This window comes from Vulpes lagopus, chromosome 16 (assembly GCF_018345385.1).
Source record: "Vulpes lagopus strain Blue_001 chromosome 16, ASM1834538v1, whole genome shotgun sequence".
Lineage (NCBI taxonomy): Eukaryota > Metazoa > Chordata > Mammalia > Carnivora > Canidae > Vulpes > Vulpes lagopus.
In genome coordinates, this window is record NC_054839.1 from 59709413 (window position 1) to 59734042 (window position 24630).

The 24630-nt window shown below is 42.6% G+C and overlaps 1 protein-coding gene across 1 annotated transcript in view; it reads right to left on the reverse strand.

The window, feature by feature from the left end:
- KPNA3 (karyopherin subunit alpha 3) overlaps window positions 1-20754 on the reverse strand; it is an 89567-nt gene extending 68813 nt beyond the window's left edge. The window contains exon 1 of the mRNA XM_041731144.1: window positions 20564-20754. Within this exon, the coding sequence (XP_041587078.1) occupies window positions 20564-20632 (69 nt within the window). The 5' untranslated portion in view covers window positions 20633-20754. The remainder of the gene's footprint in view (window positions 1-20563) is intronic.
- Window positions 20755-24630: the final 3876 nt, after the last annotated feature.

Consider the following 24630-nt stretch of genomic DNA (forward strand, 5'->3'; position numbering starts at 1 on the left):
AAAAAAAAAAGAGTACTATAAAGCTAGAGCAGTAGACAGTGAGGTAGTGGCATAAGGATATTCATACAGATCAGTAAAACTGAATAGAGTTCAGAAAGAGAACCATACATATGTGTCAACTGATTTTCAACAAAAGTGCCAGGTAATTGAAGTGTTGTAACAACTTTTCTCATGGTACATACAAATATTAATTTGAAATGAACCATAAACCTAAATGAAAAAATGAAAGTAACAAATTCCAGAAGGAAACAAGGAAAAAAAAAAAAAGCTTTGCATAAGAAAAACAAGGTTTTACAAAGCATGAACCATAAAAGAAAAATTGATAAATTGAGCTTCAAAACTTTAAAACTTTTGCTTTTCAAAAGACACTTAAGAAAATGAAAAGGCAAACAAAAGATTGAGAGAAAATATTCATGATACATATATCTGACAAAGAACTTGTATCTAGATTATTTAAAAACTCAATTTAGTAATTAGAAAAATCAACCCAACTTTTTTTTTTCAACCCAACTTTAAAATAGGCAAAAAAGTCAGACAGTACACAAAGAAGATATATGACTAGCCTGTAAGTGTATAAACAACAAAAACCTGGTAGATATCATTAGCCATTGGAAAAATAAAAATTAAAACCATGAGATACCACCATATACTCATTAAATGCTGAAATTAAAAAGACTGCCAATACCAAGTATTGGTGAAGTTGTGGAATAACTGGAACTCAAAAACAAAACAAAACAAAATAAAAAAATAACTGGAACTCACATACTTATGGTGGGATTGTAAAATACTAAAACCACTTTGGAAAAGTTTCAAAATTTTTTATAAGGCTAACAACACACATATATATAATACAGCCATTTTACTCCTAGACTCCTAGGGATTTATCCAAGAGAAAAAAATACCTACAGAGACTTGTAAACAAGTATCATAGCAGTTTTACACATAACTGCCAAAAATTGAAAAGAACCCAAATGTCCAGTAACAGGCGAATGGATAAAGCAAATTGTGATACATTCACAGAATGGACTATGTGTCACCAATTAACAATACTGAACTCCAAGTAAACAAAAAAATATATGTTATACTACAGACACAGACACAAAGGAGTAGGTATTATCATTACCTTTATATGAAATAGTGGAAAAAGCACACTAATTTATGATGAGAGAAAGCAGATTAGTATTTGGGGCTGGAAAGGACTGCAAACGGACATAGGGGAACTTCTGAGGGAGAAATATTCTACATTTTGGCAGTGATGGTGCCTAGAAGGAAGTAATCATTTGTCAAAACTCGTCAAGCTAATTACTTAAGATGGATAAATATACCCCAATAAAGTTTATTAAAAGCAGTTGTTACTTGCATAGAGAGATGGCAAGTGAAGGTAACACGTTTCATTTCCTCCTTTGAATTTATATTACCAATTGTGTGTATTACTTCTGTAATTTAAAACAAGTTCATTATCCCACTGAGAAAAGCTCAAACTATTTAAAACCCTTCCTAAATTAATTTGCTTCAAAGATTAATGTTTCTATAATACATAATTACCAATAACATTCTAATTTTTTTCTTCTATTAAAGCTGTATTATGCACTGGTTGTATTACTTATTGCTACTTCAGCAGTTGATAAATATTCCCTATAATTAAAAAAATTTGTACGCAGTCAATAACTAACCCTTAAAAGTGTTATGGATAAAACTTACAATGCTGTTTACGTGATACTTATTTAATGTTATACTCATGCAAAAAAATTTTTATTTACAGTACTGTTACGAAGCCAAACTAACATTATTAAAGTCTATTAGGTAGAGGAACTGAACAAAAAGAGCAAGAGGATGCCGGATCTTTTCTGAAGAGCCCTAAACACCTCTAGGCAACAGGTATCTTCTATGTCACGCGCACACGCAAAGTAGTCATGTTCTGAAAATCTGTGGCACCAGAACTATTTCTTCGCTAGAACTGTCTTAGTGTCTCCCTGGTAACAGAAGAAAGTTGAAGCTCCAATTTCTCCTTTCCGATACAACGCGGGGTGAGGGGTGGGATTTCATGCCATACCAGTCCCAGGATCTAGAGCTACTGCCTGAATTCAACACCTGCCAACAGTCACAACTAGGCTGCTCCTGTAACACCTAGGCCAGGATATCCAGCTGCCTGGTTTCTTCAGGGTTGTAAATTCAAACTTTAAAACTAAGTTTCTCTTCTGCTTCCTTCTCCTTTTCTGTTCCTGAGAGGAAGGGAGCTCTAGATCCACAGAATTTCATGCTCAAAGGGAAATTCATTCACAGATGATCACAAATTAGCTTAAAAAAAAAAAAAATCTGTGGGACGCCTGGGCGGCTCAGCAGGTGAGAACGTCTCTTTGGCCCAAGGCGTGATCCTGGAGTCCAGGATCAAGTCCCACATTGGGCTCCCTGCATGGAGCCTGCTTCTCTTTCTCTGTGTCTCTCATGAATAAATAAAATCTTTTTAAAAAATTGTTTTTCTCTGCTATTCTAATTCAACATGTGTTCAAACCGTGAAATAAATGTTCAGTCCAACTCATGTCAGCTCTGCTATAAAGCTCTGGCAAATCAGCAAGGCTGGAATTCACCTGATCTTCCTCTTTGTTCTCAAACTATCTTTTCTTTTATTAAACCACCGCACTCTGCCTTATAGTTATCTTTAGCTGTAATATTTACCCTACTAGATTAAATGCCCCTTGACAGCAGGGATCTTGTTTCATTCATTTTTATTTCCCTCTGCTCCATCTTTTTCCATCAAAAAAGGGTGGTCTACACAACCAATGTTAAATCTGAAGTTGGATGAGTCATATCCAGTGACAGTGCTATTTGCACTATATCATAATCACAGTATACAGTCTATGTTTTTTCTCCCTCTGTATTCCAAATCTAGATTAATTTAGTTCCAAGTCTGTCAAGTATCCCACCTTCCCAAAGTTTCAAAACCTCAAAAGGATGAAGAAAAGTATTTGTATTAGCCTCACATTCACAAAATTTAGAAAGCAAAAGCAAACATTCAGCCCTTATAGAACTTTAACATCCAAATACAAATTCGTTTATTTGTAGCAAAAACAGTTCTCAAACTCAATGCATAACTGAAAACCACACCGCTGCCAGCAGCCACAGTCCATGACAGTAACTGTAAACCGTCCAAAGGAAGTGAGGGAGCATTTTAAATTATTGTCACTTAAAAAAAAATTTTTATCTATCTATCTATCTATCTATCTATCTATCTATCTATCTGGGGGAGCGGGGACAGAGGAGGAGGGACAGAGTCTTAAGCAGATGCCGGAGGCTCAATCTCATGACCCTGAGATTATGACCTGAGCTGAAATCAAGAGTAAGACACTTAACCAACTGTACCACCCAGGCATTCCAAATTATCGTCACTCTCACTAAAGGATTTCAGTCAATGAGAATTTCTTTTCATACAGGAGTAAATTTGTATTTTATCATTAAACAGTGTGATAACCCTAATTGGGAATTACCAGTTTATAAACTTTTTCCCTAAAATTTGTGAATATATCTAAATGCTGAAATTTTCTCATTAAAATCATGATTTATAGTTTCATCTTCTCTTGCTCCTTAAAATATATTTAACTTTTAAATAAAAGCAGAATAAATACAACTAATAAGTGAATAACTACTAATACAAATTAGTACACAAATCAGTGTTATGCAGTACCATTCCCAAAATATTCTATCCACTTCCTAGGTTTTTCTTTAAAACACCAGATGCTAAAGTTATTAAAAATTTGTTTTTACAAAGTATTTTTAAAAAGCCTCAACAAATGTTCTTATACTTTATTCTAAAACCAAGATACATATATAAGATAATCATAGAATTAGATTCAAATTATCAAAATTAGGTTCAAATTTACAAAAAAGATACTAACTGTATAGTACATGGCTCTCTGCTAGTTGAGATTAACACTGTATAATACACTTTGTACGTCATCCTCTATCATCTAAGTTTGCATCTCTACCATCTACAGCCCAATATCCACCTAACATGATCATCCTTCTCAGGCTACCTAATTCCTTTTTTCTCCCATACGTGAATTTTGAGAGGAAGATGCAGACATTATCCAATCTCTTATTTTAATGCCTATCCAGATACCTTCCTCCATTGTCTTCAGCTGTCTCTCCACTTTTTTTTTTTTTTAAGATTTTATTTATTTATTCATTCATGAAAGACAGAGAGAGAGGAGCAGAGGCAGAGGGAGAAGCAGGCTCCCTGTGGGGAGCCCAACGAGGGACTTGATCCCAGGACTCCAGGATCACGCCCTGGGCCGAAGGCAGGCGCTAAAACGCTGAGCCACCCAGGTGTCCTTGTCTCTCCACTGTTATCTTAAGTACAGAAAAATGACAACAGTGTCTACTTTAATACTCTCTGTATACATCACAGAGATACCCAGAAAAGCTGATCTTTACCAGCTTTGCAATTCTGAGATAGTGAATGCAAAGAAAGAACACAGTGTTTCAACACGGGAAGGACCATAGCACAAATTCATTGCTGTCCTACTTGATTATTCTAATGCTTCTACATTTTTTTTTTTGCTTATACATTTGGTAAGAAAACTTTTTGTTGTTTTCTTAAGTCAAGGTTTAATAAACTGGAATGCATCAAGCTGTTTCAAAGACATACACAGTACTTTAATATCTTTCTGATAATGTATAATAGCATTCACTGGTCATTTTCATCCGAAAAAGTGAAAGAAAATCACTATCAAAATATTGCAAATACGGAAACACCTTTAGTTCCATAAAGTCTCATTGTGTAACAATTTCTATACCATTCTGTAAAGATTAACTACACATTATCATCAACCTTTTTTGACAGAGGTGAGATTATTCCTTTATTTCTTTTTAGTTTGAGTAGAGAAGGAAAATTTTATTTAAATATTTTATTTATTTATTCATGAGAGAGAGACACAGGGAGGCAGAGATACAGGCAGAGGGAGAAGCAGGCTCCGTGCAGGGAGCCCCACGTGGGACTCAATCCTGGGACCCTGGGGTCACGCCCTGGGCCGAAGGCAGGTGCTAAACTGCTGAGCTACCCAGAGATCCCTGGAGAAATTGTTTAACATGCTAATTTTTTATGCCACACCCAACCCCAAACAACTGACCAAGAGGGGTTCTTTTGGTCTGTAAATGTGTGGTATGACAGCAGATGTTTTTACTTTGAAACTTCATATCAGAAGTACATTTTTATTTTGGTAATGATATGACAATTACTGTTTTGGGGTTTTAAAGTATGATAATACTGTATGTCCTACTGTGATATTACAATTTATAATAAGAAATATGTATTTGATCTTCAGCTAGTGTTCCTGGCACCTAGGCCCTAAAACCCTTAGACTTTCCTAAGTGTTGACAACTATAAAGGAGTCTTTCATTGTGTTATTGAGGGGACTTTGGAAAGTCCCCTTAGGTCACCTAAAGATGGGAGCTGGTTGCCTGGTGAAACAATCATGTCATTAGAAGGCTGGAACTTCCGGTCCCCACTCATCCCAACCTTGAGGAGGGGAGAGAGGCTGGAGATTGACTTCAGTAACCAACAGCCAATGATTTAATCAAGCATGCTGCATAAAAACCCAAAATGACCAGATGCAGAGAGCTTCCTTTGTGAAGATATGGAGATGCTGGTAGAGTGGCACTCTCCAAGAGAGAGCATCTCTCCCATCTGGCTGTTCCTGAGTTACTTCTTTATATAATAAACTGGTAATCTAGTAAGTAAAAGGTTTCTCTGGGTTTTGTGAGTCACTCCAGCAAAATAAAAAGGAGGTGGTGGTTGTAGGAACCTCCAATCTATGGTGTAGATGGGAAGGGCAGTGGGGGGCAGGGGGTAAAATCCTATAGAACTAAGCCCTTAAATTGTGGAATCCGATGCTATCACCAGATACCCAGTGCCAGAACTAAACTGAACTGCAGGACACCCAGCGGGTGTAGGAGAATTACCTGGTATGTGGAAAAACTCAAAAGTTAGAATTGGTGTCAAAACTGACCTAACTTGGGGATCCCTGGGTGGCGCAGTGGTTTGGCGCCTGCCTTTGGCCCAGGGCGCGATCCTGGAGACCCGGGATCGAATCCCACGTCGGGCTCCCGGTGCATGGAGCCTGCTTGTGTCTCTGCCTCTGCCTCTCTCTCTCTCTCTCTGTGACTATCATAAATAAAATTTAAAAAAAATTAAAAAAAAAAAAAAAAACAACTGACCTAACTTTTAGACATACATGTTAAAACACTGACATATAGAAGATGATGTCTGGGGGCGCCTGGGATGCTCCGTCGGTTAAGTGTCCGACTTGATTTCAGCACAGGTCATGCTCTCAAGGGCTGTGAGACTGAGCCCCACTTCAGGCTCTGCTCCAGGCATGGAGCCCACTAAAATTGTCTCTCTCCTCTGCCCTTCCCCCTGCTGCTCGCTTGCTCGCTCTAAGAAAAAAAAAAAAAAGATGCTGTCTGGATTTTGCTTCAAAATAATCCAGAGGAAGATGAAGTGCTTAGGGATATAAGTGAACAAGACTGGCCATAATTTATCTTGTTTTTAAATGGTACATGGCAGTTCAATATCTCATTCTCTGTACTTCGCATGTATTTGGAAGTTTTCTAAAATACAGCTTTTGTCGGGGAGCCTGGCTGGCTCAGTCGGTAGAGCATGTGACTCTTGATCCCAGTGTCATGAGTTCAAGCCTTATGTTTGGGCATGGAGCCTACTTTAAATATATAAACTATAGCTTTTGTCATCTTTAAGTGTGTTGTATTAAATAATACAAGTACTGGAATTTAAGAAACTCTGGGTACCAACTAGATGAGTAGACAATATTCATTCTTTCTCTATGTCCTCAGTTTCCACATCTGTGGAAAATGAGGTTTGGACTCATTAAATCTTGACATTCCTGCTAGTTCAATTTTTTTATGATTCAACTGAATATTACCTCTACACTTAGAATTTGGCTTAACCATTCTAGCTATAATCTTTTTTTTTTTTAAATAAGATTTCATTTATTTATTCATGAGAGACACAGAGACAGAGGCAGAAACACAGGCAGAGAGGCAAAGGACACAGGTAGCCCGATGCAGGACTTGAATCCTGGGACCCCGGGGTCACTCCCTGAGCCAAAGGGAGATAGATGCTCAACCACTAAGCCACCCAGGTGTCTCCTAACTAGAATCCAAAATGAACTTACAAAAAAAAAAAAAAAAAAAAAAAAAAGCACTTATAGCTAATTCTGAGACAATTAACTGAAAATTGCTTACAACTGTTATCAAAATAACACTATAGTTACTCATCTGGGTCCCTTGTTCCTAGATATTTTGCTCCCCAAATATCCTGGATTTCTGAAAAACCTTTTCCTCTCTTAGGCCCTTTATTCCCCAGAGAGAATCACATCAGAGAAAATAGAGGCCATTAGGTATAATCTTTTTTTTTTCATTAGGTATAATCTGTTCAAGTTTCCCTACCCTACCTTCAGCACATCCTCATTCCCCTCTGTTCATCTTCAAGTCCTTTCCACCTGAGGCTCTTCAGAATCTAACCACAACTTATATTTCTTATATCACTTTCCTAACAGCTCCCTACTTACTCTTGGCTCAATCGTTTACTCCTTTTCTAGCCAGATCCTTAACTCTATTGCTCTGGCTTCTTCAATTCAGCCTACAAACAAGAGTCAATTCCATACCTCTAAACAAGAAACAACAAAAAGCCTTCTTTAACCCTACTTCCTCCTCACACAAACCTGTGGTTCCTCCTTCCCATGGCTACCAAATTTTTAAACTGAGTTTCTAGTTACTGGTTCTACTACCTCGGCTCCAATTCACTTCTCACGCCATCATAATCGAGCTCCCAGCCTCCTCCACTGTTTGGTTTTCCACTTTTCCCTGGCCCCAATTGCCAAATATAATGAATGGCTCACTTCAGGTCCTTCCTCATACCTCTCCTCTCAGTAGCACTGATAGTGTAACTATTGCCCATCCTTCAGGAAACTCTCCCCCGCTAAGTTCTAATATACCACTTTGCTGTAAGCTTCCTACAGACTTCTTGTTCAGTGGCTTTCTCACTAGTGCCCTAGGATGGTGTGCTTCCTTGGGTTCTTTCCTCCCCTGGTCTCTCTTCTTCTTATACCTAAGAACTCTCATCTATATTAGCATCTTAATTACTCAAATCATTGCCTGACCTATCTTCCAAATCTTCACTACTGGCCATATCCTAGGAAGAGGTTAGGTAAACTACAGCCTATGAGCTAAATCTAGCCCACAAGCCAAATCTAGCCTGCCACCTGATTTTATCAATAAAGCTTTATTGGAACAGCCATACCCATCAGTTTGCCTATTGTCTATGGCTGCTTTCATGCTCACAGCAGAGATGAATAGTTGTGACATAAATAGTATGGCCTTCAAAGCCTAAAATACTTAGGCTTTGAAAAATATTATGGACCTTTATTAAAAAAAAAAAAAAAAAGTTCACCAACCTCTGTTCTAGAAGGTAACATACAGGGGCGCCTGGGTGTCTCAGTTGGTTAAGCATCCTCCTTAAGCTCAGGCCATGACCCCTGGGTCCTAGGATCAAGGCCCACGTTGGGCTCCCTATTCAGCAGGGAGTCTGCTTCTTCCTCTCTCTTTGCCCCTCCCCGCTGCCAGTGCACATGTGCAGTTCTCTCTTTAATAAATAAATAGAAATCTTAAAAAAAAAAAAAATAGAAGGTAACATATGCCACACAACAGTTCTAATCTTTTCCTGCCTTTGGACCCCAACACCAGTGCTGTTATTAGACTGTTCATCTCTCTAAGACCCCTGACCGTTTTCTCACTGTTCTTCCCAGCTCCCTTCTCACCCTCACCAATCTATCTCCTATGGCATAACTGAAGCAACAGTTTTAAATGCACAAAATGCAGGAGAGGTCTTTCACAATCTGGCCCGTCTATTCTATCCAACGTTCCAGTCACTCCACCTGTAAGAAAAAACTGATTTACTTTATTCTCCAGGATATTTCATGCTGTCTCTTATCTCTAGGCCCACCCAAGATTTACTATCAAAGAAAGACCTATATTTTTCCAGTTTCAGCTTAAGAACAATCATCTCCATGAAGCCTTCTCTGGCTCTCTCATGCTGAATCTTCCTCTATGTGCCCAATGTTCTCTTTACACACTTCCATTCTAAGCATTTGTTTGCTGTTACTTCATTTCCATATTAATCAACACATTCCTTGACTGGGAGTCCTGAGGCAGAGCAGAAGGATGGTTAGTAAAGGAAGAGGGTTTTAAAGTAGGAAATCTAGGACTGAATTCCAGGTCGGCCTCCTCCTAGTTGTAGGTCTTTAAACAAACTGTATAATGGCAATTATCTAATCATTACTACTTACTATTATTATTCTAAGCATAGTGCCTTGTACATAGTGAGTGCTCAACAGTTACTGGTTATTATTTTCCACTGTTTTCTCTCATACTTAGTTCAGAATTCAAATAGCTGCTGAGTGAATAACCAAAGCAAGCTAGTTCTGCACACATTATTTTCAGCTGCATACTGGATATTTCCATCTGAACATTTGGTTCCCCAAACTCATTATCTTCACTCCCAAACTGTTTCAATTACAGTGAAGTGACCAACTTGTTAAGGTCTGCTCAGGAATTTACTGATTTGAACACTGAAAGTCCCATGTCCTGAGAACTCCTTCAGTCCTGGGCAAACCAGAACATTTGGTCACCTTAAATTAGAGTTACGTTTCAAACAATAAAAACAGACTTGAGTTAGTTTAAGAAACAAGGGGGAGGGAGGCACAGAAGAATTCACTGAAAAAAAATATAGAGCAATTCACAGAAGCAAAGGAAAAGCTATAGAATTTCATCTATGAAAAACTCGGGATGAAAACAACTCCACAGATCTAAGTGGTGGGAATTAATAAAAAGACTTCTTCATAGTACTTCTGCCAAGTTGAATCACTCAGGTCCCAGTATCAGCTCAGTTAAGATTAACATGCTAAGGACAGCATTTGACTGGTGTTGTGTTAAACAGAAAAAGACACTTTAATCAACGAAAGAAGACAGGACCACTTAGATTAAAAATCTCCCCAAAAGATACCCAATGGCAGAAGAGTAGCTTCCTAAGAAATTGGCCGTATCTGAATGGTTTCCAAAAGAAGAGAATGTATCTAAGGCTACCAAATCAACTACTGTTTGAACACATCACACCTTTAAGACTCCATGACATTTTCACTGTTATGTTGTTTTTCTTTCTATTTTGGCAAACTCCTACACATTCTTCAAGACCTAGCTCAAATGTGATCTTCTGTGTAACTTCATTCAATTTCCCCAGGCATGGTCACTCTCTTTCTCTATGCTCTCATAGTACTTTGCAAATTACATACCTGTATCACAGAACTTACCATGCTGTACACAGAGTACAGCTGACCCTTGAACAACATGGGTATGAACTATGTAGGTCTACTTATACACAATTTTTTTTACAGCACTATAAATGTATTTTCTATTCCTAATAATTTTATTAATAACATTTTTCACTAGCTCACTTTATTCTAAGAACACAACTATATAATACATACATATACAAAATATGTGTTGGTTGACTGTTTATGTTATCCATAAGGCTTCCAGTTAACAGCAGGGTATCTGTAGTTAAGTGGGGAATCCAAAGTTATATGTGAATTTTTGACAGCACAGAAATGGGCACTGCTAACCCCCACATTGTTCAGGAGTCAATTGTATATGCTTAGGTATCAGTCTCTGACTAAACTGAGCAAGGACAATGTTATTTATACTTATTATCTTTGGCCTTAACAATGCCTGCTCAGCCCATAGCAAATGCTATATAAGTGATAAATCTATTATTCAAGTCACCAGGATATATGAAGCATTAAATTAAAGGAGACGAGAGGAACTACTATAGGTTAACACACTGACAATATCAAAGAAAAAGCTGACAGGGTGCCTAAATGACTCAGTTGGGTAAGCACCTGCCTTCCACCCAGGTCATAATTCCAGGGTAATAAATAATAAATAAAAAATAAAAAAGAGAAAGCTGACAGACTGTGCAAGGGAAGGACAAAGGAATTATGAAGAGCAAAAACTCCTTAAACTTAGAAATTAAGGATAAAATCTAAGAACCTAATGGCATTACTTAAATAAAAGTAAAAACTGATGTCCATATGCACAATGGTGATTCTCAAGAAACAAGAAAATAAATTATATTCTATTTAAGAATGTAGAGAAATGTATAGGACATTTTCAGAAACACTGACCTTTCAAAATAACAGAAAGTTTGGTATGTATATGTAAACAAATAAACTTATAGCCCAGAAACACAACCATTTAGAAAGGTTAATTCCAAATAAATATAGTCATGATTTATTTTTATCACATTTTAACTATTAATGTTGGTATCCTAGGCTGTGACAAAGATTTTTTTAAAGATTTATTTGACAGACAGAGAGAGAGAGAAAGAGAGAGAGAACGCGCACCAGAGAGCACAAGTGGTAGGGAACAGCAGGGGGAGAGGGAGAAGCAGACTCCCCACTGAGCAGGGAGCCTCATGTGGGGCCTGATCCCAGGACCCCGGGATCACAACCCCAGCCCGAGGCAAACAGCTAACCAACTGAGCCACCCAGGCACCTTGACAAAATTTTTCTTTTGTGGCAAAAATGCTGAAAGTACAGCTATATCCTCCCTACACTATTGCCTTATCTTCAAAGTAAAGGAATAGAGCCTTGGAAATGAGAATATAGCCAAACTTTATGCTAAGAAACCAAAGTAACTTAAGAATAGTGTCAGTCATGGAAAGAAAACGCCACAGACTTTGAAGTTAGATTTTCCAGATACATTTTCTAACTCCTTTGTTGGATACCAAGATGTCAGATTACTCTTTTCACTTCAAATGTTACCCAGTCTATGTCACATTTTACCCAAATAACTAAAATTCATTTCACCAAATGTAATGACTATGACATTATAACATTAAACTATTCTTTTTTTTTTTTAAAGGGGGGGGGGGGCAGAGAGAAAGGGAGAGAGAAAATCCTAAGCAGAGTCCATACTCAGCATGGAGTCCGACACAGGGATTGCTCTCACAACCCTGAGATCATGATCTGAGCTGGAATCAAGAGTTGGACCCTTAACCAATTGAGCCCCCCAGGTACCCCTAATTCTTTATCTAAACTATCTTTATCTACTCTTTATCATCTGAACTCTTTGACTGATATTAGCACCACTACTGGGATATAGTCTGAAATACATAGCATCACCAATGGAAGTTTTTTTTTTTTAAATAAAAAAAAAATGTTTAAACTGAAGATAATCATGCCTCTAAAACTAACCTCCAGTTTACAGAAAATCCAGAGGTGGCTAAGAAATAAGAGGAGCAAGTTACAGGAGGAACAAAGAAACAGACAAATCTAGTAATTAGGTCATTTTGTTAGGCTGAACCATATGAAACTGGTGATATTTGACAGATACTTTTAACTTCAAAAATGGAAATTTCATGTGGTTTAACTTAATACAAGAAAACTGACCTCATTTCTTCAACAAATTAACAGCATTTATAAAATGTTGGGGGACAATAGCCAAGAGGTGGAAGCAACCCAAGTCCATCAGCAAATGAATGGACAAAACGTGGTACCTACATACAAGGAATATTATTCAGTCATAATAAAAGAAACTAAATTCTGACGCATGCTACAACATGGATGAATCCTGAAGACATTATGCTGAAAGAAATAAACCAGTCACAAAAGGACAGATATTATATGATTCTACTTATATGCGGTTCCTACAGGAATTAAATTCATAAAGACAGAATGTCAAAGGAAGGTTGTCAGGGGCTGAGGAGAAAGGGAATGCAGTTCCTGTTTAATAGAGACAGAGTTTCAGTTAGGAAAGACGAAAAAGTTCTGGAGATGGAACAGTGATGATCATTACACAACGAATGTGGAGGTACCTAATGCCACAGAACTGTACACTTAAAATAGTTTTAAAATGGTAAATTTTAGGTTATGTATATTTTATTACAATAAAAAAATGGTGGGAAGAGCCTGTTCTTGGTCAAAGGAGACTTAGGAAACATAACCAAATGTGATCTGATCTTGTTTAATCCTGGTTCTTATGACTAAATGTTAAAAAAAAAAAGAAAGAAAGAAAAAGACGGGACAACTGCGGAAATTTAAATGTGGACTAGATTAGATGTTATTAGGAAATTATTGCGTCAGGGTGATATGGTATTTATGTAAGAATGCATTATTGTTTTTACAGAAGTAGCCTTAAGTCTTCAAGAGTAAAATGTCATGATGTCTGTTATATATGTAGATGGTATAAAAGATGAAAAAAAGAGCAAGCTGTTACTTATTAAATGGAAGTGATATACATATGGAATTATACTATTCTCCCTACTTCCCTACATATTGGAATATTTCTATGATTAAAAAGTAAGAGGGCACCTGAGTAGTGCAGTCTGTTAAGTGTCTGACTCGTGGTTTCGGTTCAGGTTGTGATCAAGGGGTTGGGGGATTAAGCCTCAAGACAGGCACTGCCCTTGACATGGAATCTGCTTACAACTCTTTCTCCTCCTCCCTCACTTGATCTCACTCTAAAATAAATAAATAAATATTTCAAAAAAATAAAATAAAAAAATAAGAAAAAATTTAAAATTATTTCACTATGCATGTGTCTTAATCTCCCAATACTTTACCTATCATAATAAAAAGCTTGAACTTATTTTGGAAAGCAATAGGAAAAGGCACTAAAAGATTAAAAGTTTCAGTTCAAAAATGTATTTTAAGAAAATTATTGTGCTGGTGTCACCTAGCACAGATACATTCATTCAAGAAATATTTTAGTGCTTACATTGTTCCAGCCCCTGTACTAAGAAGCAGGCAAATGTGCTCAGAGTGTTCACAATCTAGTAGGAGAAAGAAAACATAATTGAAATGCATGATCATAACTGCAATGAGAAAGATAGATTCAGGAGCGAAGAATGGTACCTAACTCAACCTGGGAAGATGAGGAGATTCAGAAAGATTTCTCTTAAGAGCTACACCCAGAGTGGAGTATTTCAAGAGGGGTAGGAATTAGCCAGGCAACAGGAGGCAGGGAAGGATATTCCAGTCAGCAGGATAGCCCTGAGAATAGAAATAGCATTGGCAAGCAGTGGAGGGCGGGATTCCAGATTATGTATAAGCATATAAGAAGTTCAGTGTTGCTAGAGCTTAAAGGGGCAGAAAGGGATGGAGGGAGGAAAGTGGAATCTGGAAAAATTATCAGGTAGCAGACTCACTGAAAGATCTCATAAACTGGAGAAAGACCACCACTTTGGGGGCAAAACTTTTAAATTGCTAGATGATAAGTACTAAGCCTGAAAGTGGGCTGGAGGCAGTGAATAGAGAGGCAGGGCCAAAACCCAGAGACAGCACAGAGATTCAAGCTACATGACTGACATCTGACCGAATGTGGAAGATGAGGAAGGAGTCCAAGAAGCCTCTCAAGTTTCAAGTTCAGGTCACAGTGAGGGTGATGATGCCATAAACAGAAAAAAGAAAAAAAGGCAGAACATAGCTTTAAACACTTTGAACTCAAGAAGCTGATGTGATGTTCATGTGATTAATTTCCAGCAGATGCTTAAAACAGATTTAAGTCCCCCACGCTGAAATGATAGTTAAAATCAAGAGAGCTGCTGGATGTGGGTAAGAAAAACAATCTAAAGAGCCACAGACGGAATCCTAAGACATGCCTACACTCAGTAGGTAGGGAGAAGAGTTGGCAATATCAACCAAAAAGGAGTAATCAATGAGGCAGAAGGATGAGAAGAAATTTTATGCCATTAGTGAGTTCAAATAAAGATAATTATAACCTATCTGCTGTGTGAGAATTCCCGAAAAACTTTATGGTCTGCGAAATTAAGAAAAAAAGAAAATACATCAAGATGGTTAGGGCTACAAGCACCTTTAGGATGGAACGCAGGGCTAAATGGAGCCTAGAGGTAGGTTATGGGTGAAGGAGCAATGTGGGTGCGCTCAGACTTGCTGTGTTCAACTGTGTTTCTGTACTTCACGTGTTCATGTTCAAGTGCTATCAATGTGTTGGTAAAAAGCAACTCAAAAATCAAATATGAATCAACATGAATTCTATGTTAACATCATTCCTCTTCAGCATTCAAATATGAATTAGTTCATGTTACAGAAATACATTATAGCAGAACAGACTGTCAAAGGAGGGCTAGGCAACGGTATCAATGCCATGGAGTCAACACCAAAAGAAATTACTGAAATCCTAAAATCATAGAGTACCATTCACTCCCAAATGTACGGTGTTTTTAAGTATATTATCTAGTCTCTCTTCCCAGAATATTTGTTAAATTTTATAGACTGGTCACTAAATGACCACTCACAGCCCAAACTCTCTACCCTCAGTGAGCTTCTTTATGGAGCACACATACTTTAAAAAAAAAAATTTAAGATTTTATTTACTTATTTGACAGAGAAAAAGAGAGAGCACAAGCACGGAGAGCAGCAGGCAAAGGGAGAGGGGGAAGCAGGCTCCCACCTGAGCAGGGAAAGGGATGTGGGTGGGGCTTGGTCCCAGGACCTTGGGATCCTGACTCCAGCCGAAGGCAGAGGCTTAACTGACCGAACCACCAGGCACCCCTGAAGAAATTTTTTTTTTAATTTAAATTCAATTTGGTTAACACACAGTGTATTATAGGTTTCAGGGGCAGAATTTAGTGACTCATCAGTTGCATATAACACCCAGTGCTCATTCCATCAAGAGCCCTCCTTGATGCCCATCACCCAGTTGCCCCATCCCCACAGCTTCCTCCCCAGAGCCCACACACTTTAATAGCTACACACACACAGGATTTGTTGTAGATCATAGCAATTTATCCCAAGGAGGTAAAGGAAAACTCACCTAGGAAAGCACTAGAAAGAAAAAACTAGGGACTGATAGTACTAAATATGTTATTGGTCAGTCAGGAAAAGCCCTTCTGAAGAGTTTGTTTTCTTGAACTAGGATGACATGCTTGTGGCAGAATTATAATCTTGCTGTTCCAGAAATGCAGGAAGCAGTCTGAGTGAAGAAAGAGTTTGCCAGAGTGAAAGAGTTTAGCCCCTCTAAACAGCAAAAGAAGGTACACGAGAGAAGAGCGTGTGCAGAGGCATGGAGAGAAAATCACACACCATCTCCAGTCCTTTCTCACAGCTGGTACAAAGAAGATAAAAGGGATTGTGTGTGGCATCTTAAGTTTTCCTCTTACCCTGAGGGCAATGGGAATGATCTTACCAAGAAAGTTAATACAAAAAGATTTCAGAAACAGCAACCCACAAGGTCCACTGGAAGGGAAGATGCTGGCGACAGGGCACCCGGGTGCACCAGCATACTCACGCAGGTGAAAGTGACAGCAGCCCAAACCAGCGCAGCTGTAGTACGGCTGGTATTGAAGGTAAAATACGAAGGCTCTTCAGATAACTGACCAATATAGAAAAGTGAAGGAAAGGAAGAAAAGGGAGTCAAGAATAAGGGTTCAAGCTTAAGCAATTAGGTAGTACCACTTAGCAACAGAAGCTCCAAAAGACAGAAAATTGAGTCTGGTAATGCTGGTCTAATTTGCAGATGAGAAAATACATATTATCCCCAATATCAGAAACTTAAGCATAAAATTTAAGGGTTAAGGCCCAAGGACAGTGGTTGTTATTTTTTGGTGAAACTAACTAGCTCATTAATAAGGAAACTTTGTGAGAGTAAAAAGGAAAAAGAGGCACATAAATCAAATGATATCAGAAATTTTTATCAGCAAGGTTCTAAAATACCAAGATAGGAATTTCTGTGAAATAGCCAAGATTTCTTAAGTATTTTCCCCACTAATTAACGTTCAGATGTGTTCCATAAAGTGAGATCTGAGGCTCCATGCAGTGGAGAGACAGTAAAGAATGGTGAGCAAGAGTTCTGGCATTAGTGTCATCCTGCTTCACCACAAGTCTAGGTCCTGCCACCTACCCCTGATGACGGAGAGCTAGTTACTTAAGAATCGTAGGCCTCAAGTTTCCTCAGCGGTGAATCTGGATAATAATAGTACATACTTCATAGGATTGTTGCGAAGACGAATCCATATGAAATACTGAGTATATAAGTATATAGGTATATTGCAAAGTCTTAAAAAGTGTTAAGATTTTTAAAATAATTGCTATTAGTTATTGTTATTGATAAAAATGTTATATTCTTGAGGCATATGGGAACAAGTAAAAGCAAGTTGACCTGGGTGACAATTACCAGAGTGTTTGATTTATAACTATTCATTGAATTTAACATTTCCATTTGTGCATTTTTCTGTGTCTTGGAAAAGTTTTAAATACTTTTTTAAGGGGCGGGGGGAAGCCTAAGAACAATGCCTTACATAAAAAAGACTAGTATTAAAACACACATTCCGGAGCAAATGAAGATAATTAGGAGCTTCCTTTCCACAACGTATTCCCTAGTTTTAGCTACAAAATCCATTCCTCCTACTAAAGCGCCAAACTGCTATCCGGGATAATTACTTCCTCCCCTATCTGTATCTACAGACCTCAGAATAAGTTTTTATCCCCTTGCTCTACTGTGAGTTTTATGAAGAAGAGGAAGAGAAAGGAAGAGGCGGCGGTAGAGGAAGTTCAAATTCTCATTCCGTGTTATGACCATCCCCAATCTCAATGTTTTTTGAAAATTCCTCCTTACATATGGGATAAGGGCATCATTCCTCCAGAATTAATCCTAGATATTACTGCCAGTCACGCCTTTTTCCACCACTCTACCCACACTGTACCTCTAACGTGACTCCGGAATAAATTCCCTCAGATCTCCCTATCAAGAAGTGTCCAAGCAACTCTGCGCTGCGGGCATATTTCTCAGGCCACCATGCGCTATATGGAAGTTTCATCTCTTCACTCCCGAATCTATTCTTTCTTCTCACCTGGGTCTTTATTCACTAATTTCTTTTGTGCTCTGGTCAAGTTTAGCACATACTTCCTATAAAATTCACATCTTTTCTAGGAAGTCTTTCTTGAAATTACTCTCTTCCTCAACGTTCTTCCCATTCACAATTTCCTGTGAGTTTTCTTCGGAAAATATGTATTTTATATTTGCATCCAGCATCTTATTCGTGTATCAGCTGCTTGCATACTTTGTAATGTTTCATCTTTCCTCGATCCTGTACATGAAAAGGTTAAGGTAGGAATCCTATCTCATCAAAGGGCATCTCACTGTTTTAAATACCGAATAATCTCAACTAGTCACAAGTCTAACTTGTCGTGGAAGCCTGACCTAACACAGTTTCTAATGGATAAAACTACATTACGTACAGTGTCTAGTCTTGATTATACCTAAATCCAAAGCAGAGGCACCTCCTTATCAGATCTGACCCCAGTTCACCCTTTAGTCACACTCCCTTCTCTCGCAGCAGTCCTACCGCATTCTCTCAGGGCTGCCCAATTACTCCTCCCCCAAGCCTGCAATGCCCCTTCCTTGCGCCCTCCCTTTTCCTGCATTTTACTGGGCCAACTTTCTTTCACCTTTCAGGATCAGCTTACTCCAATTCATCCACTAGGAATCAACCACAACATCTCCCTGGACTGCTCGGCCTCAAGTTAGAATATTCCCGGGATGTACTTATCAATGAATTGCGTTGCAATTATCAGTTTACTTTTCTATGACTCCCACTGAACCGTAAACTTCTTGAGGTACAGGCTGAATTTTAGTCTCCTCTGTATCCCCAAGACCTAATACTGTGAGACGTCCAAGTGACAATTAGTGAATGAATGCTCGCTGCCACTTAGGGACCTTCTATATGCTACATAAGCACGCTCACGTGTCCTGGCCTAAAGTACTTTCCTCCTGTAAAGTAGGGATAATTCTATATCTAGTTTATAAAGTTCTTATAAGGATTAAATGAAATCTCATGAAGCTCTTAGTGTAGTGTCTGCTGTTTCATGCCTTAGTTACCCTGATGTATCCTGGGGAATGTAATGTGATCAACATTTTCAGGCTAAAAGGCTTGGCAACCATCCTCTTTTTCAGGCACCTATAAGTCACTGATCACATTCTGATCACCAGCAAACATTTATCCTATACCCATCACATCCAAGCGTCCTGACTGGGTAGCACTGAGCTCCCAGAACACAGTAATACGGCCAAATAATAAAACAAAACCCAGCATCAACATCCGACAGAGGAAACCACGTTATTGGTTCTTCTACACAATTATGGGCATTTCCCAAACTACATAAGTTTTGCTCTATAACGGAGGTAAAGCTTCAAAAACAATTACTGATGGAAAGAGCTCACAGTTAATTCCTCTCATCAAGTGAACCAGTAACGAGAGGCGGTCCCCAAATTTCTTGCTGCTATTCCTAAAGTTTCACTTTTGCTTAGAATTATTTCTCACAAAAAGAAATGTAATCAGGACCAGGATGGAGAGACAGATGACCTTCACTTGTGTTAATCGAATGGGAACTCCACAGTATTTCCTTAGCTTTTTTTTTTTTTTTCTTGTTTCCAATTAGCATTCTGTTTTATAGCTCTGGGGGGTAAAAAAAAAAGAATCGCTTGAGGTTTTTTTTTGTGTGTGTGTTTCTGGACAAAACTGAACGCTGAACGTTTTCCCACCACTAAGACAAGGGGGGGGGGGCATGCACGCTTCTTAGTCCCACCGGCCCTTTCTCAAGAATCCCAAAACTGCAAATCATGTCACCTCGCTTTGGAAAAGGACGCTGTGGACCTACAAGCACGTCCTCCCCGTCGAGCCCAGAGGTCAGAGTCCCAGGGAAGTTAGTGCCCTGCATACTATGTTGCTTTCCGTAGCTGCAGAGAGACCTCTAGCGCTGCCTCCCTAAGCCGAGTTTGCAAACAGTACCTGCTGGTGTCACCTTAGCGAGACAATGGCAACACGCGGAGTGGCGGCCGACCGAGCGACCGCGCTGGGTACGCGGTTTTGCAACCGCCCGCAAGTGCCAGCAGCGGCCCCACGCGAGGCAGAGCCCCGCGAGGCCCCGGGGGCGGCGCATCCCGTGTGCGCCGGTGGAAGGCGCCGAGGACGCGGCCATCCCGCGCGCCAGCCGGAGCCCGGGCAGGCGCCGGGAACAGGTCCCGGGAGCGGAGCCGGGGCCCGCGGCGCCCCCGGGGCCTCCGCACAATGGGCGGCACCATTGTGCACGTCCAAGGGCCCGCTCCAAGGCCGGCGGCGCCGCGCGGCAGGCGGCGGTCCCGGCGCATCCTACCCTCCCCCACCGCCGCCCGCCGGCAGGTCGGTTGCCCGGCCCCCGGCTGGTCCCCACCCCCTCCGGCCGCCCGGGCCCGGCCCGCGGAGCCCCGCGCGGGGAGCCGACCCCGCCTCGGCCGCGCAGCCCTTCCTCGCCCGCTGCAGGCCGCGCCCGCGCGACGGGGCCGCCCCCGCCCCCCGCCCCGCGGCCCCCGCCGCCGCCGCCCGCCGCCCGGCTCGCCCGCCGCCGGCCCCCGCCCCTCCCCGCCCGCCCCGCCGCCCGCCGCCCGCCGCCCGCCGCGGGGCGGGGGGCCCAGGCCGCCGCGGCGCGCACACACTCACTTCCACATCGCGGCCCTTGTTCTTGAAGCTCTTGATGCGGTGGTTCTCCAAGCCCGGGTTCTCGGCCATGGCTGCGCGCGGCTCCGGCGGCGGCTACTCCTGCGGCTGCGGCGGCGGCGGCGGCGGCGGCGAGGCTCGGGCGGGGGAGCCGGGGGAGGGCGGGAGGGGACGGGAGGGGGAGGGGGAGGGCGCCGGGGAGCGCGCTCCGCGACGCCTCCGAGCGCGAGGTGGCAGCAGCGCCTGGGGAGGCGCAGGCCGGCTGCCGGGCGCGGCGGGAATGGCGCTGCGGCGCCGGCCAGCGGGGGTCACGTGACCGGGGCGGCCGCCCGCGTGCTCTCGCGAGGACCCCCGCGGGCCGCCCGCCCTCGCGCCCCCTCGCGCCCCCTCGACGAGGCAGGCCGCGTGCTCCGACGCGACCGGATCCGGCGCTTTTATGCGGCGCGCGAGACGCAGAGCCGGCGGCGGAACTACAATTCCCAGCATGCCACGCACCGCAGGGGGTGGTGGGACGGGAGGGAGCGGGAGAGGGGGAAGCGGGGAAAGGCGGGGCCGATCCTCCCGACTTGACAGAACGCGAAGAATGCCGGGAAGTCTGCGCGCGCGGCTTTCAGCGCGGCGCGGAGCCCCGCCCCCCAAGGCGGCCTGTGGGCGGGGGCGGGGGCGGGGCTTACCTCGGCGCCCAATGGGGAGGCCGGGGGCGGGGCTTCGCGGGAGGCGCGGCTCGCTCTCGGGGAGCCTGGAGGATTAGAAGCCGGTGGACGGTTTGGGCTTCGCTGACTTGCTGCTCTGGGGTCTCCCGGAATAGCAGCCGCCCTCGCCCGCTGTTCCCCGGCTCTGCTTGGGTTTTATAAATAGCAGTTACTTCCATCTGACATGGAGATTTGCGGTGCACGTGTTCATTGATGCGCTACCTGGCTTAGCGCACCTGGAGCTCGGCTCGGCGACCGCAGTTCTGGGCGGGGTGCGAGTTGCGAGCACGCGGGCCCTGCGGCGTCCTGTCTCGGTCGTCCTCCTGCAAGCTTCACCCCCGCAGTCCCCGCGTTTCCGCGTCCCCGACCCTTCTCGTGCCACCACCGCACACGATGCTCTCGGCCTTAGGGCAGCACTCAGATTCCCACCTGCAGACCGGCTGTCCTAGCAGGATCGCCCCTTAGGGTCATCGGAGGACCGATCAGAGGAAACGTGGATCAATAACAGTAGCAGAAGGGAGCCTTCTGGAGCAGTTGGGGGGCCCCTGATTATGTGTGAAATAGCCAGTTTCAGAGTCTGTGGCAGATATAAGCAGGTATGCAATATCATAGGACCGTTCAAGCGATACTGAGGTCATTCAAAAGTCGGTAGAAATAGAACCCTACCGAGATCAAAGAAGACAGCTTCGCCCCAAGCAAGGGGCCTTAAAGATCCTGCAAGTGCAAGGGTCATGACTTCGGAGGCCTTACAATGCCGGTAGCATTTGCTTTGGGAGTGGTGGGATGTGGCCTGTTGATAAACACAGGCCCATGGAAAGGCTTCAGACCACTGTTGCCAAAGGTCCAATTTTTTTTTCTTTTTTTAAAGATTTTATTTATTTATTCATGAGAGACAGAGAGAGAGAGAGAGAGAGAGGCAGAGACACAGGCAGAGGGAGAAGCAGGCTCCATGCAGGGACCCCAAGACCACGCCCTGGGTCAAAGGCAGGCACCAAACCGCTGAGCCACCAAGGGATCCCCAAATTTTTCAAGGAAAACCAAAAAGCTGTGTTTTATTCTTCATTGTTAAATGTCAATTTGCATTTTTTTAAATGCACTTAAGTGAATCGGTTGCTTGATAACTCCAGGTCCTCACTTTTTATGATATCTGATCCTAATCCAACCACTCATTTGAAGGGAAACCACAACAGCAAACCCCTAACATTTAGAATGAATAGATTACTTCAACTCTAGTTCTTAAGGCAATAGAAGTGTGCGTTTGGCAGTTTCCCTGATTGTGAGAGAAACTGCCAGACTGCTGCTCTGTTTGTATTATGATTTAGCAAGGCATTCTCTTTAAAGGTTACTCTACTCCCTTCCATCGCTTCTCTTCACCCTACTTGCTGTCATCAAATGTGTAATAAGTCTTTCATCATTTCAGAGTTTGAAACCCATTTAGTGAGCACATACCATCGTCAGTTATTGCACTAGCACTAGGATCTATTTGTAAACAAGACAGCCTGGTTCCTGCCTCCTTGCAGCTTCATGTCTGTCAGAGGAGACAGCCAATAAAACAAGTTATCACCCAAAAAGTGTGGTGGTTGTCAAGAAAGGAGAAGGAGGGGATCCCTGGGTGGCGCAGTAGTTTGGCGCCTGCCTTTGGCTCAGGGCGCGATCCTGGAGACCCAGGATCGAATCCCACGTCGGGCTCCCGGTGCATGGAGCTTGCTTCTCCCTCTGCCTATGTCTCTGCCTCTCTCTCTCTCTCTCTGTGTGACTATCATAAATAAATAAAAATTTAAAAAAAAAAGAAAGAAAGGAGAAGGAAGATCAAGACTCCCAGCAAGGGAGATCTTTATGACGGGCTGATTCTGAAGACCCCTAATACGGCAGGATAGGATCCCAAATGGAGATCTACATATCACACATGTAAATATTGAGAAGGTGTAGGGCACCTGGGTGGCCAAGTCACTTGAGTGTCCAACTCTTGATTTCAACTCGGGTCTGGACCTCAGGGTCATGAGTTTAGGCCCCATGTTGGGCTCCATACTAGGTGTGGAGTCTACTTTAAAAAAAAAAAAGTAGGGGATTCCTGGGTGACTCAGCGGTTTGGTGCTTTCTTTACAACCTGGAAGTCTGGGTTTGAATTTAAATTCCCTGACTTCTTGGACTTCTGCTTCAGAATGCGATGGTACAAATAGGACTAGAAGCCAACCCCTTACCCAACTTTTGTTCCCCTTCTTTCGCATCTCCTGGCTCCTTCCCACACTGAGATAGAACGTAGGCCTCGGAGTCCTTAATCTCCAAGAAATTGCTATATCCAGTGACTCGAATTTGGTGCTTCCCATTGTTGGCACACATCTCTCTTCTAGCACCCTCGTCTTCTCCCTTGCCCTAAAACTTTTCCCGACACATCTTCTTTTAAGTGGGTTTCTTTCCAAGTTATGTTGAGTGTTTACCACATAGCAGACGTTGTTGTCATCAGGCGCAGTAGGGGGACTGGGGAGCAGAGCAGAGACAGGAAGGAAGAGCCCTCTGCCGAGGAGGTCAGCCAAACCCTTCTTCTTCCTCACCTCCCACTTTCTCAGTGGACAGTCAGGTGGCAAGACACAGAATGCGGCCCAGACGCAGCAGAACCAAAGGGAGCTCAGGATCTGTCCTTCTGAGCCAGCTCCTTCTGCAGCTACGCCTGCTCTGCTAGCGGCGTGACCACTCTCGCAGGGTCTCCACTCAAAGCCAAGAGGCATCTTCCCCTGCCTCTGTCTCAGCTCCCACGCCTCGCCACCCCGCCCGCACCGTCGCAGCACGAACACACCATCCAGTGCTTCTGGGATCTGGCTCCTCTTCCCCTGCCACCCACAAGTCTGCCTTAACGTCGCCTCCTAACTGGGTCCCCTGCCTTCCCCGTGCTGTCCTCGACAGTCTGACTCACCCCTCGGATCGTCCTAATTCTCCCTGCGTTCAGCACACGCCTTCCTCTCTCCCGTTGCCTCTGAATACTTCCTAAACAACTTAGGCGGGTGGCTCAGCTCCGGGTGATGCAGCCGCAGCGCAGTGCTCTTTTCTTACGTCTGACTCCCCCAGAAATAGCTGATGCTTCAGCTAACATGCCCTACTCACCCTTTCCAAAATACGTCTTAACCTTCCCAGTTTTCACGTCTTTGCTGTTTGGTTTACTTAAAAGGCCCTGGCCCCGTGTCCACCTGCCCCAGGTGGTCCCTCCTTAAATACTCAGGCGAAGAGCCCCCTTGTGCACGAAGGTTTCCCTGCAGGACACCATGGAGCGGCCTTCGGGACCTCGCCAGTCAGACCCTAGGGCGGACCCGACCACGACAACCCCGGTAAGTCCCTCTTTCCCGTGAACTGTATTCTCCTCTACAAACCCGAGTTCTGATCACA